This window comes from Oncorhynchus masou, chromosome 11 (assembly GCF_036934945.1).
Source record: "Oncorhynchus masou masou isolate Uvic2021 chromosome 11, UVic_Omas_1.1, whole genome shotgun sequence".
NCBI classification, from domain to species: Eukaryota; Metazoa; Chordata; class Actinopteri; order Salmoniformes; family Salmonidae; genus Oncorhynchus; species Oncorhynchus masou.
In genome coordinates this window covers 46,403,618-46,417,386 of record NC_088222.1, presented here as the reverse complement: position 1 = coordinate 46,417,386, position 13,769 = coordinate 46,403,618, and the positions used below count along the sequence as shown (strand labels likewise).

Sequence of the window (13,769 nt, the reverse complement as noted above, 5' to 3'; positions counted from 1 at the left end):
AGAACCCGTCTACTGTCCACGATCTCTCAAGAATATTGTTAATTGATAGATAAATTGTTTCCGCATAGCCGTGGGAAGTAGAGGTGCTGAGCATGCTGCAGCACCCCCTGAAAAATCAGAATGTTTATTTATTTTCCCACCCCCAAACTACTTCCCGCTGCTATATCCTTCAGGTCCCTTCCTCTTCCCAGCACTGTCACTTTAATTTTGTAACGGGTTAACCTTGCAACAATAGGTCTCGGTCTGTCGGGTCTGTTCCCTGCCAAAACGGTGGGCCCTTTGGTAATCCACATTTTACCGTGCTCTGTCATCCTGAGTTGTTCTTTCAAGTAGTCTTTGTTTTTCTCTTCCTCCACCCCTATTATAACAATATTGTGCCTCATGCTTCTGCATTTGATATCTAGAATTGCAGCCCTCATTTATTTGTTATCATCCTGTAGTTTTGTGGCATGGAGTGTTTCATTTTCTGCCATTATTTGATGTATTAAGCTGTTATAAGACTCCACCGATACTTCGAGGCCCTCTTTTTCTGCTATTGCTCCAGGGAGCAAATCCAGCTTTTTCAATTGCTCGTTCATGTTTTCCAAAGCAGCTCTGTCGTCTTTGAATATTGTTGGGTAACCTTCTTCAGTCTAACCGTCCATTGTGATAGAACGTTTGGTCGGCCACAACCTCTCTGTCTCGCTGGAGGAGAGTACTGCTCTTTCCTGCTTTGCCTGTTGACTTAGCATATCATAGGATTTAGCAATGCAATTCTCTAAGTCTGGTATCTCTTTAAGTTTGCTTCCTTCTTTTAATTGATTGCTAAATTACAATTTCAAACGATCAATAATGAGACAGGTTTGAAGCTCAGCACATCACTGCCACCTACCACGTCACATCTGGTGATAATCTGGCATAATTTGAAAACGGTTGTCGAGAAATGCTGGCAATACTCATGGATCTTTGCCCTTGCCTGTGGTTTCATATCTCAGATGCTGAAATCACTAGTACTGTATGAGCCTGGTTCCTCTCAAGGTTTCTGACTGCTAGAGACTTTTCCCTCACCACCGTGCTTCTGCTTGCTTTTTTAGGGTCTAGGCCGGGTTACTGTAAAGCACTTTGAGACAACTGTTTGGGCATTATAAATACATTTGATTGATCTATTGACTGATTTATGGTATCCTCTGTTCCATCCAGTTGGGTGTTTATCTATGAGAAAGGCTACCAGTCGACAGACACGGCCGTGAGTTCTGTCTTTACGAAGATGAAAGGGGTGGGCTACACCAACGTGGATGGAGAGGAGAGGGTCTGGGACATGGTCGACTACGTCTTCCCTGAACAGGTGGGTCATTGGCTAATATCTTCCTTGAATCGGTGGCTGTGTGTGTTGACGAACAACACTCGTACTGTAATGAGTGAGAAACTGAATGAATGACCTGAAAGGTCACATATCATTACACCCTCTAGGAACTGAGCCTCACAGTACATCTACCAGTGTGCTGTAATACTAGTGCAATACCAATGCGTAATAAAGTACTACAGCGAGGTTCAAGCAGGGAAGTCAGACAGATGGTGTCTGACAGAATGAAGAAGAAGGAGGAAATGAAGAAGGTGAAGAAGATGAACTGTGGTATCGTGATATCATTGTCAACACACAGGTGTGAGAGTGAAACTGTACCTAACTTTCATCAGTGGTTCCTTTGCACGCATCCTGATCCTGCACACACATTAGGCAAATACAGAGACAAGCAGAAGAGTCTCTGTAAACACAGTGACATTGTTTGCCTAAGTGTAGTCAGCTCATGTTGACCGTGACTAAGCAATAAAGAGATACAAAGAAGACACTACTGTTTACTCTGAGGGGTGTGGCCATGATGGGTCTATTTAATTCAGAACCAACCAGTTCGACTGATGGTTAGGAGTAAGGAGATCAATGACCAAAAACAGCAAGAAGGTCAAACACACAAGATTATACAGCCTGTGATCTTATATGAGTATCTATTTGCCTATTCAAGGTATTTACCGGAAGATGACCTTGTCTGCTATCATAATATATGGTATATGTTAACTTATTCAAGGTCTTTACCTGAAGATTACCTTGTCTGTTATTTATTTATTTAACCTTTATTTAACTAAGCAAGTCAGTTAAGAACAAATTGTCATAATATATGGTATCTGTTAACTTATTCAAGGTATCTACCTGAAGATGACCTTGTCCGTTATCAAAATATATCAAATCAAATCAAAGTTTATTTGTCATGTGCGCGAATACAACAGCGCCGAATTACAGTGAAATGCTTACTTCCAGGCTCTAACCAATAGTGAAAAAAAGGTATTAGGTGAACAATAGGTGAGTAAAGACATAAAACAACATTAAAAAGACAGGTTATATACTATAGAGAGGCTATAAGAGTAGCGAGGCTACATACAGACACCGGTTAGTCAGGCTGATTTGAGGTAGTATGTACATGTAGATATGGTTAAAGTGACAATGCATATATGATGAACAGAGAGTAGCAGTAGCGTAAAAGAGGGGTTGGCGGGTGGTGGGTGGCGGGGCACAATGCAGATAGCCCGGTTAGCCAATGTGCGGGAGCACTGGTTGGTCAGCCCAATTGAGGTAGTATGTACTGTACATGAATGTGTAGTTAAAGTGACTATGCATATATGATAAACGGAGAGCAGCAGCAGCGTAAAATAGATGTTAGTTTGCAAGCCCTGCCACATAAGACGAGCGTTAGAGCCGGTGTAGTATGATTCAATCTTAGCCCTGTATTGACGCTTTGCCTGTTTGATGGTTTGTCGCAGGGCATAGCAGGATTTCTTGTAAGCTTCTGGGTTAGAGACCCGCACCATGAAAGTGGCAGCTCTACCTTTTAGCTCAGTGTGAATGTTGCCTGTAATACATGGCTTCTGGTTGGGGTATGTACGTACAGTCACTGTGGGGACGACGTCCTCGATACACTTATTGATAAAACCAGTGACTGATGTGGTGACTTCTTAGTGCCATCGGAAGAATCCCGGAACATGTTCTAGTCTGTGATAGCAAAACAGTCCTGTAGTTCAGCATCTGCTTCATCTGACCACTTTTTTATAGTCCGAGTCACTGGTGTTCCTGCTTTAATTTTTGCTTGTAAGCAGGAATCAGGAGGATGGAGTTGTGGTCGGATTTACCAAATGGAGGGCGAGGGAGAGCTTTGTACGTGTCTCTATGTGTAGAGTACAGGTGATCTAGAATTATTTTGCACATTTAACATGTTGATAGAAATTTGGTAGAACTGATTTGTTTCCCTGTATTAAAGTCTCCGGCCACTAGGAGCGCCGCCACTGGTGCAGGTCTACAATTTTGATTCTGGTGTCCTTTGACAGATCTTTGGTCTTGGCCATAGTGGAGTTTGGAGTGTGACTGTTTGTTATACCGATAACAATTTCAAACAGGTGCCATTAATACAGGTAACTTCTTCCTTGTTTGTAGGTGACCAAATACTTATTTCCCACCATAATTGGCAAATATATTAATATAAAATCCTACAATGTGATTTTCTGGATTTTCTTTTCTCGTTTTGTCTGTCATAGTTGAAGCGTACCTATGATGAAATTACAGGCCTCTCTCATCTTTTTAAGTGGGAGAACTAGCACAATTAGTGGCTGACTAAATACTTTTTTGCCCCACTGTAGATGCCATTGTGGTACTTTCCGTAACAGGAATCGATGTAATAACATCTGTCTTTGCATGATAATAACCACTTCCCGAAGTGTTCACAAGTCATTTACTTAGCATCATGTGACCGAATTACACAAGCATGCCATCCAGACCTGTGTTGAAATACTATTTAAGATCTTTCAAATACTACTTTAGCCTGCCTGGAGTGTCAGGTGGCTGGGGTTTGTACTTTGGAGATGTTAGACTTTGCTGTTGATTTGCAACAGGGAAGCTCAATCAAGCACAGATAAAGTGTCAATCAAGCATAGCTAAATGGCGTCAAATAGTATTTGAACCTAGGTCTGATGCCATCTAATGCTGTTACCCAGGCAGGAAGGCTCCAGTACCAGTCCTTATTAATTCAGGGCCACATGTCCTGTGCTTTATATGGCTTCTACATATGAGTTAGTTTACATTAACATGTACGACATCCTGGTCGAGACTCGAGAGAAGGCCAATAGAATGAAACAGGAGAGCGAGGGTCATAGAAATGCAATTACTAGAACAAGAAAAAGTCCCTCAGACCAGCGCTATTCGACTGCACCTTCATGTAATTCAGTAATTCTGTTGCACGGCGAAGTGATACAATAATAATTATGAAAACAACAGCGACAACAATAACAATAGTGGCTATAATACTAAAGAAAAACAAATGGCTTCAAACTGTATGATTGTCACATTTAAAGATACAATTATAATCTCTCTGTGTCTCTGTCTCTCTAGCCCTGTTTTTACATGGTGCTAACATGGGTCCTTTGTCCTGAACTTGTCTACATGATTATGCCCACATTTCCAGAAATGTTTCTGTTATCTCTCCACTGTGTCTGCATTTACTGGTTACTTCCTTTATGCAAATGATTTCACAGGTATTTCTTCAAAATAATATTTATTTATTTATTGTAAGACATATTGATGTAATCAGTCAATGCTACCACCTGTCAATGATTTCAGAGGGCTAAATAATGAAGATTTTAAATAGTTTTTCTGTCCAGATCTGTCTACACTTGTAAGATATCCAGACACAATGCGTATCTGACTACCTCTGGATGTGTATTTTGATTGTCAACAACTGTCTAAAAATGTGGGCACAATCAGAATGTGGACAAGATAAGAACAAAGGACGCAAGTTAGAACCAGGTGTAAATGGGGCTTTTCTCTCTCGTACCTCAGGGAGACTCATCTTTTGTGGTGATGACCAACTACATTATAACCAAAGGTCAGAAGATGGGAAAATGTCCTGAGGTATGTCAACTCATCTCAAAAGTATTTATTGGATTTTCTGTATCTCTTTGTATATCTTTCTGACATGAATGTATTTTCAAAATGGAAAGTACATCATATCAGCTCATCTGCTTTCATTGTGAGATGCATGTAGAGAAGAAAAATTATAATACATTTGCACAGAGATCATCAATCAGGAAAATGTGGTCTAAACAGTCTTATTGACCTATTTTATCATGTTTCGTACACACACACACATTGACTCTAACTCCTTCCTGTGTTTCAGCTCACAGAACCCAGGTATCTCTGCAACTCTGACTCAGACTGTGAAAGAGGGATAATAGAACGTACGGGACATGGTAAAGTCCTGACGGCATGGCAGTGTGGCAGTGTGACAGTGTGACACAGTCCCACTCACTTACTTAGTGTTTATCAACTTCTGGTCGGTGGACCAGCGTTGGTTCATGGCACATTGCTGGCCGGTCCTGGCCAGTTCCTGAGATGGTTAACTGAACACTAATATAGTCAGTTCTACAGTGCTAGCAGGTTGTCCTCCAAATGAGGAAGAGGTATAGTTTACCGGTCCCTGACACAAGAGGGCCATAGCTTGTCGGTCCCTGGTATAAAAAGGTTGAGAAACACTGCACTAACTAACCCTCTTCACTACCTACCTAGCCAAACTAACCATTATTCACTGCCACTACCACAACCCTACCCACCTGACTACTCACACTGGCCATCTATAACTACAATAAGGGATAAACAACAAAGGGATGTGAGTTCAGTGCAAATAATTCAGTCCTTCGTAGTCTATCCTTTACTTTGTTCAATTATTACTACTGTATGTATTGGATTCTAATTACTTGTAATCAGAATCAGGTGTTGTTTAACATAAATTAAAATGGGACACGGTTTCACTTGTCAGAGAGCAAAAAACCTTGTCTGGGAGATAAGTGTTCAGGTTGTATCATCAGTGTTTCCCTGCCCAAAGTCATGCATGCAAGAAGAAAAAGTATGCTTGATTTCAGATATTTCCATGTTCTTAGCAACATGACGCAGGGTGGTTGAGCGCCTTGGCTCACCATTCTATTAAAGCATGCAAACAGAGTCCCACACACACATATTATGCATACTTGCACACAACCACTGCCTTCCGTTCTACAAGCTAAGTAAAATCGACAACGTACGAGGAAGATTAAACTACCAACGGGACATTAAAAACTGTAATATCTTACGCTTCATGGAGTCATGGCTGAACGACGACATTATCAACATACAGCTGGCTGGTTATACGCTCTATCGGCAAGATAGAACAGAGGCAACTGGTACAACAAGGGGTGGCGAACTATGTATATTTGTAAATAACAGCCGGTACACGATATCTAAGGAAGTCTCGAGGTATTGTTCACCTCCCTAGAGAGTTTTCACCTGTATTTTTCGTAGCTGTCTACATACCACCACAGACCAATGCTGGCACTAAGACCGCACTCAATGAGCTGTATTCCGCCATAAGCAAACAGGAAAACGCTCATCCAGAGGCAACGCTCCTAGTGGCCGGGGACTAGGCAAACTGCACGCAAACTTAAATCCGTTTGACCAAATTTCTATCAGCATGTTAAATGTGCAACTAGAGGGAAAAAAAACTCCACACACAGAGACTCGTACAAAGCTCTCCCTCACCCTCCATTTGGTGAATCTGACCATAATTCTATCCTCCTGATTCCTGCTTACAAACAAAAATGAAAACAGTGACTCGGTAAATAAAAAAGTGATGAGATGAAGCAGATGCTAAGCTACAGGACTGTTTTGCTAGCACAGACTGGAACATGTTCCGGGATTCTTCCGATGGCATTGAGGAGTACAATATATCAGTCATTAGCTTCATCAATAAGTGCATCGACGAAGCCATCCCCACAGTGACTGTACGTACATACCCCAACCAGAAGCCATGGATTACAGGCAAAATCCGCACTGAGTTAAAGGCTAGAACTGCTGCTTTCAAGGAGCGGGACACTAACCCGGAAGCTTATAAGAAATCGCGCTATGCCCTCCAATGAACCATCAAACAGGCAAAGCATCAATACAGGACTAAGATCGAATCGTACTACACCGGCTCCGACGCTCGTCGGATGTGGCAGGCCTTGCAAACCATTACAGACTACAAAGGGAAGCACAGCTGAGAACTGCCCAGTGACACAAGCCTATCAGACGAGCTAAACTACTTCTATGCTCGCTTCGAGGCAAATAACACTAAAACGTGCATGCGCTGACCAACTGGCAAAGTGTCTTCACTGACATTTTCATCCTATCCCTGTCCAAGTCTGTAATACCAAAATGTTTCTAGCAGACCACAATAGTCCCTGTGCCCAAGAACACTAAGGTAACCTACCTAAATGACTGCTGACCCGTAGCACTCACATCTGTAGCCATGAAGTGCTTTGAAAGGCTGGTAATGGCTCACATCGACACCATTATCCCAGAATCCCTAGACCCACTCCAATTTGCATACCGCCCTAACAGATCCACAGATGATGCAATCTCTATTGCACTCCACACTGCCCTTTCCCACCTGGGCAAAGGGAACACCTAACGCTGAGTCAGTGCTATTCATTGACGACAGCCCAGCGTTCAAAACCATAGTGCCCCCAAAGCTCATCAATAAGCTATGAACCCTGGAACTAAACACCTCCCTCTGCAACTGGATCCTGGACTTCCTGACGGGCCACCCCCAGGGGGTAAAGGCAGGTAACAACACATCCACCACGCTGATCCTCAACACAGGGGCCCCTCAGGGGTGAGTGCTCAGTCCCCTCCTGTAATCCCTGTTCACTCATGACTGCACAGCCAGGCACGACTCCAACACCATCATTAAGTTTGCCGATGACACAACAGTGGTAGGCCTGTTAACCGACAATGACGAGACAGCCTTTAAGGAGGACGTCAAAGACCTGGCCGTGTGGTGCCAGGACATCGACCTCTCCCTCAATGTGATCAAGACAAAAGAGATGATTGTGGACTATAGGAAAAAGAGGTCCGAGCACACCCCCATTATCATCGATGGGGCTGTAGTGCAGCAGGTTGAGAGCTTCAAGTTCCTTGGTGTCCATGTCACCAACAAACTAACATGGTCCAAGCACACAAATACAGTCGTGAAGAGACCTATTCCCCCTCAGGAGACTGAAAAGATTTGGCATGGGTTCTCAGATCCTCAAAAGGTTCTACAACTGCACCATCAAGAGCATCCTGATGGGTTGTATCACCTCCTGGTATGGCCAACTCCAAACTGCAAGGCACTACAGAGGGTAGGGTGTAAGGCCCAGTACATCACTGGGGCCAAGCTGCCTGCCATCCAGGACCTCTATACCAGGCGGTGTCAGAGGAAGGCCTTAAAAATTGTCAAAGAATCCAGCCACCCTAGTCATAGACTGTTCTCTCTGTTATCGCACGGCAAGCGGTAAGTCTAGGTCTAAGAGGATTCTAAACAGCTTCTACACCCAAGCCATAAGACTTCTGAACATCTAATCAAATGGCTACCCCGGACTATTTGCATTGGCCACCCCCTCTTTTATGCTGCTGCTACTCTCTGTTATTATCTATTCACAGTCACTCGAATAACTCTACCTACATGTACAGTTGAAGTCCGAAGTTTACATACACCTTAGCCAAATACATTTAAACTCAGTTTTTCACAATTTCTGACATTTAATCCTAGTAACAATTCCGTGTCTTAGGTTAGTTAGGTTCACCACTTTAATTGGTAGCATTGCCTTTAAATTGTTTAACTTGGGTCAAACGTTTCGGGTAGCCTTCCACAACCTTCCCACAATAAGTTGGGTCAATTTTGGCCCACTCCTCCTGACAGAGCTGGTGTAACTGAGTCAGGTTTGTAGGCCTCCTTGCTCGCACACGCTTTTTCAGTTCTGCCCACAAATGTTCTATATGATTGAAGTCAGAGCTTTGTGATGGCCACTCCAATACCTTGACCTTGTTGTCCTTAAGCCATTTTGCCACAACTTTGGAAGTATGCTTGGGGTCATTGTCCATTTGGAAGACTCATTTGCGACCAAGCTTTTACTTCCTGACTGATGTCTTGAGATGTTGCTTCAATATATCCACATAATTTCCCTATCTCATGATGTCATCTATTTTGTGAAGTGCACCAGTCCCTCCTGCCGCAAAGCACCCCCACAACATGATGTTGCCACCCCGGTGCTTCACGGTTGGGATGGTGTTCTTCGGCTTGCAAGCCTCCCCCTTTTTCCTCCAAACATAACGATGGTCATTATGGCCAAACAGTTCTATTTTTGTTTCATCAGACCAGAGGACAGTTCTCCAAAAAGTATGATCTTTGTCTCCATGTGCAGCTGCAAACCGTAGTCTGGCTTTTCTATGGTGGTTTTGGAGCAGTGGCTTCTTCCTTGCTGAGTGATCTTTCAGGTTACCTCGATATCGGACTCGTTTTACTGTGGATATAGATACTTTTGTTCCTGTTTCCTCCAGCATCTTCACAAGGTCCTTTGCAGTTGTTCTGGGATTGATTTGCACTTTTCACACCAAAGTACGTTCATCTCTAGGAGACAGAACGCATCTCCTTCCTGAGCGGTATGACAGCTGCTTGGTCAAATGATGTTTATACTTGCGTACTATTGTTTGTAAAGATGAACGTGGCATCTTCAGTTGTTTTGAAATTGCTCCCAAGGATGAATCATACTTGTGGAGGTCTACAATTTATTTCTGAGGTATTGGCTGATTTATTTTTGATTTTCCCGTGAAGTCAAGCAAAGAGGCACTGAGGTTGAAGGTAGGCCTTGAAATACACCCACAGGTACACCTCCAATTGACTCAAATTATGTCAATTAGCTTGAAAGAAGCTTCTAAAGCCATGATATCATTTTCTGGAATTTTCCGAGCTGTTTAAAAGGCACAGTCAACTTAGTGTATGTAAACTTCTGACCCATTGGAATTGTAATACAGTGAATCATAAGTGAAATAATCTGTCTGTAAACAATTGTTGGAAAAATTACTTGTGTCATGCACAAAGTAGATGTCCTAACCGACTTGCCAAAACTACAGTTTGTTAACAAGAAATGTGTGGAGTGGTTGAGAAATGAGTTTTAATGACTCCAACCTAAGTGTATGTAAAATTCTGACTACAACTGTAAATATTCCCTCAATTACCTCGATTAACTGGTGCCCCCGCACATTGACTCTGTACAGGTACCCCCTATACATAGTCTCGCTATTGTTATTTTATTGTTATTTATTCTTTTTTAAAACTGCATTGTTGGTTAGGGGCTTGTAAGTAAGCATTTAACCTGTTGTAGTCGGGCACATGTGACTAATAACATTTGATTTGATTTGAACCATTAACTCGCAGACTGTCACGTTCTGACCTTTATTTCCTTTGTTTTGTATTTATTTAGTATGGTCAGGGCGTGAGTTGGGTGGGCAGTCTGTTTGATTTTCTATGATTTGGGATTTCTATGTGTCGGCCTAGTATGGTTCTCAATCAGAGGCAGGTGTCATTAGTTGTCTCTGATTGAGAATCATACTTAGGTAGCCTGGGTTGCACTGTTTGTTTGTGGGTGATTGTCTATGTTGATGACTTGTTTCAGCGCAGCTCGCATTAGCTTCACGGTTGTTATTTTGTTTACTGTTTTTTTGTATAGTGTTTCGGTGTTCAGTTCTTTCTTTAATTAAAACATTCAACATGAACACATATCACGCCGCACATTGGTCTTCCGATCCTTCTCGCCTCTCCTCTTCAGATGAAGAGGAGGACGACCATGACACAGACAAATGCAATCGACACAAGTCATAAGCACAGTCAGAGACATAGGCAGACAGATTGGCAGATACATAGGGAGTAGTAGGAGCCAATCTAATAAGCCTATACAGTAGAATTATGAACCGATATAACGTAGGAAGTTGAAAGGGTTGGCTATGTATTTTGTAACTGTCCCAATATGCCCATGGGTTATATCTAAGCCCTTTCAACCTCTCAGAACCACATCAGCTTCAATGTTTTTCATGCAGAAGGAAATTAAACTTTTCAGATCAGAGAGATAAAAGAGATATCTCCGCACTCTTTTTGCTCACTTAAGTTTCCTTTGGTGTTCTGTAATGAGATAAGATTTTAAGTAGCGAGGAGAAAGAAAAAATGGACATACTTCATGTTGAAAAGCTATATCCCTCATGTGTCTTTACTCCATGTCTATGTCTCGCTACCCCGCTCCACCGCCCACCCCAAGGACATATGACGGGGAAGTGTGTGGGGAACACAACCAAGACGTGTGAGGTTCTAGCCTGGTGCCCTGTGGAAGATGACCACACAATCCCAGAGTATGTGGGATCACTGAAAATTATGTTAACACATAAAGCCTGTAGCTATAATAATGTATTACTTGTTATATGTACTGAATGTTACTTTGAACTGAACCAAGTGATTTGTAAGCTATTTTATGAAAGGAAAATGGTCTCATCCATTTTTTAAGATGAACTCTCTGTATGTCTATGTGTGTTTGATGTGTTAATGCTTTGTTTGTCTTCGTTTTCTATGTTCTACTGTTTTCCGTGCAGTCCCGCACTTTTGATGTCGGCAGAGAACTACACACTGTTCATCAAAAACTCTGTCACCTTTCCAGCATATGGTGTTAAGAGGTGAGTGACCCCTTTTTATACACCCCTTTTTGAGTGACCCCTTTTTAATAAATCTTGCTCGTTTGTAGGTGACCAAATACTTATTTTCCACCATAATTTGCAAATAAATTCATTAAAAATCCTACAATGTGATTTTCTGGATTTTTTCCCCTAATTTTGTCTGTCATAGTTGAAGTGTACCTATGATGAAAATTACAGGCCTCTCTCATCTTTAAATGGGAGAACTTGGTGGCTGACTAAATACTTTTTTGCCCCACTGTATGTCACTCCCTTTGGTACCTTCCCGAGGCATTATTGTTAATGTTCCTGTGTCAGTTCTGTTAGTTGGTTGTGCTTCTTATTTTGTATTATGTTGTTTATTTATTAAAACACTCACTCCCTGAACTTGCTTCCTAACTCTCAGCGCACATCGTTACAAAGGCATAGATACACTTTTCAACCATTTTCCAACTTAAAAATGTCTGGATAAACAGATGGTTTAGGGGTCTTAGAAATACATCGAAACACAATGTTGACGTAAAGATTCCAGCTGTCATGCCCTGGCCATAGAGAGGCTTTTATTCTCTATTTTGGTTAGGCCAGGGTGTGACTAGGGTGAGCATTCTAGTTTCTTTATTTCTGTGTTTTATATTTCTTTGTTTTTTGCCGAGTGTGGTTCCCAATCAGACGCAGCTGTTTATCGTTGTCTCTGATTGGGGATCACATATAAGTTGTCATTCTCCTTTTGGTGTTTGTGGGATCTTGTTTTTTGTTGGCTCTGTGAAGCCTGCAGAACGTGACGTTCGTTATTCTTTTGTTGTTTTTGTTTGGTGTTCTGAGTAATTAAAGAATCATGAACACTTACCACGTTGCACCTTCTGATGACAAACGTTACACCAGCCAACTTAATAAAAACATTTAGTTTTGGAGACATTGATTGCCTTCTCTAAGTTTAAGAAATATTACCTTTTGCCTTGTAATTCCGTTACCGAAATCATAATAGTCACAAACCACAGTTGGGTCACCTGCTACTGTCCTCTCTTCCACTGGCATACTTTTCAGCTCAAAACTGTTTTCTTTCTCTTTCTTTTGTCTGATGGTCAAAGCAAGAGTGTTAAAGTGGCTAGTGATACATAAATGACATAAATAGCTAGGTGGCAAGTATTACAGATGAACAACAAAACGTTTTAGACATATTTATTCAATAGCCACGATCAAATGTATTTACAATCATAGCACCTGCGAGTCCTGCACATCACCTGCAGCTAAAATCAAATCAAAGTCACTCGACACTTTCTCTCCTCCGCCACGGATGATAATGGCCGTGTCAAAAAAATATCAGTGTACTACATACAGTACCAGTCAAACGTTTGGACATACCTACTCATTCAAGGGGTTTTCTTTATTTTTATATTTTCTACATTGTAGAATAATAGTGAAGACATTAAAACTATGAAATAATACATATGGAATCTTCAAAATAGCCACCCTTTGAATTGATGACAGCTTTCCACACTCCTGGCATTCTCTCAATGAGCTTCATGAGGAATGCTTTTCCAACAGTCTTGAAGCAGTTTCCACCTATGCTGAGCGCTTGTTGGTTGCTGTTCCTTCACTCTGCGGTCCAACTCATCCCAAACTATCTCAATTGCATTGAGGTCGGGTGATTGTGGAGGCCAGGTCATCTGATACAGCACTCCATCACTCCCCTTCTTGGTCAAATAGCCCTTACACAGCCTGGAGGTGTATTTTGGGTCATTGCCCTGTTGAAAAAAAAATAATTAGTCCCCCTAAGTGCAAACCAGATGGGATGGCATATCTCTGCAGTATGCTGTGGTAGCCATGCTGGTTAAGTGTGCCTTGAATTCTAAATAAATCACAGACAGTGTCACCAACAAAGCACCCCCACACCATCACACCTCCTCCTCCATGCTTCATGTTGGGATCTACACATGCAAAGATCATCCGCTTATCTACTCTCACAAAGACACGACGGTTAGAACCAAAAATCTCAAATTTGGACTCATGAGACCAAAGGACAGATTTCCACTGGTCTAATGTCCATTGCTTGTGTTTCATGGCCCAAGCATGTCTCTTTTTATTATTGGTGGTTTCTTTGCAGCAATTCGACCACGGAGTCTCCTCTGAACAGTTCATGTTGAGCTTTGTCTGTTAATTGAACTCTGTGAAACATTTATTTGGGCTGCAATCTGAGGCTGGTAAC

The 13,769-nt window shown here is 42.0% G+C and overlaps 1 protein-coding gene across 4 annotated transcripts in view; it reads left to right on the top strand.

The window, feature by feature from the left end:
* The window catches only part of LOC135548745 (P2X purinoceptor 1-like), a 53,911-nt gene that overhangs the window by 21,210 nt on the left and 18,932 nt on the right, over positions 1-13,769 (top strand). For all 4 annotated transcript variants that reach the window (XR_010456878.1, XM_064978641.1, XM_064978643.1 and 1 more), the window contains 5 exons: positions 1,180-1,324; positions 4,856-4,927; positions 5,193-5,265; positions 11,158-11,248; positions 11,486-11,566. Coding sequence is in view for 3 of the 4 variants with exons in the window: in XM_064978641.1 (XP_064834713.1) it covers positions 1,180-1,324; positions 4,856-4,927; positions 5,193-5,265; positions 11,158-11,248; positions 11,486-11,566 (462 nt within the window). In the remaining variant the exon portion in view is untranslated. The remainder of the gene's footprint in view (positions 1-1,179; positions 1,325-4,855; positions 4,928-5,192; positions 5,266-11,157; positions 11,249-11,485; positions 11,567-13,769) is intronic.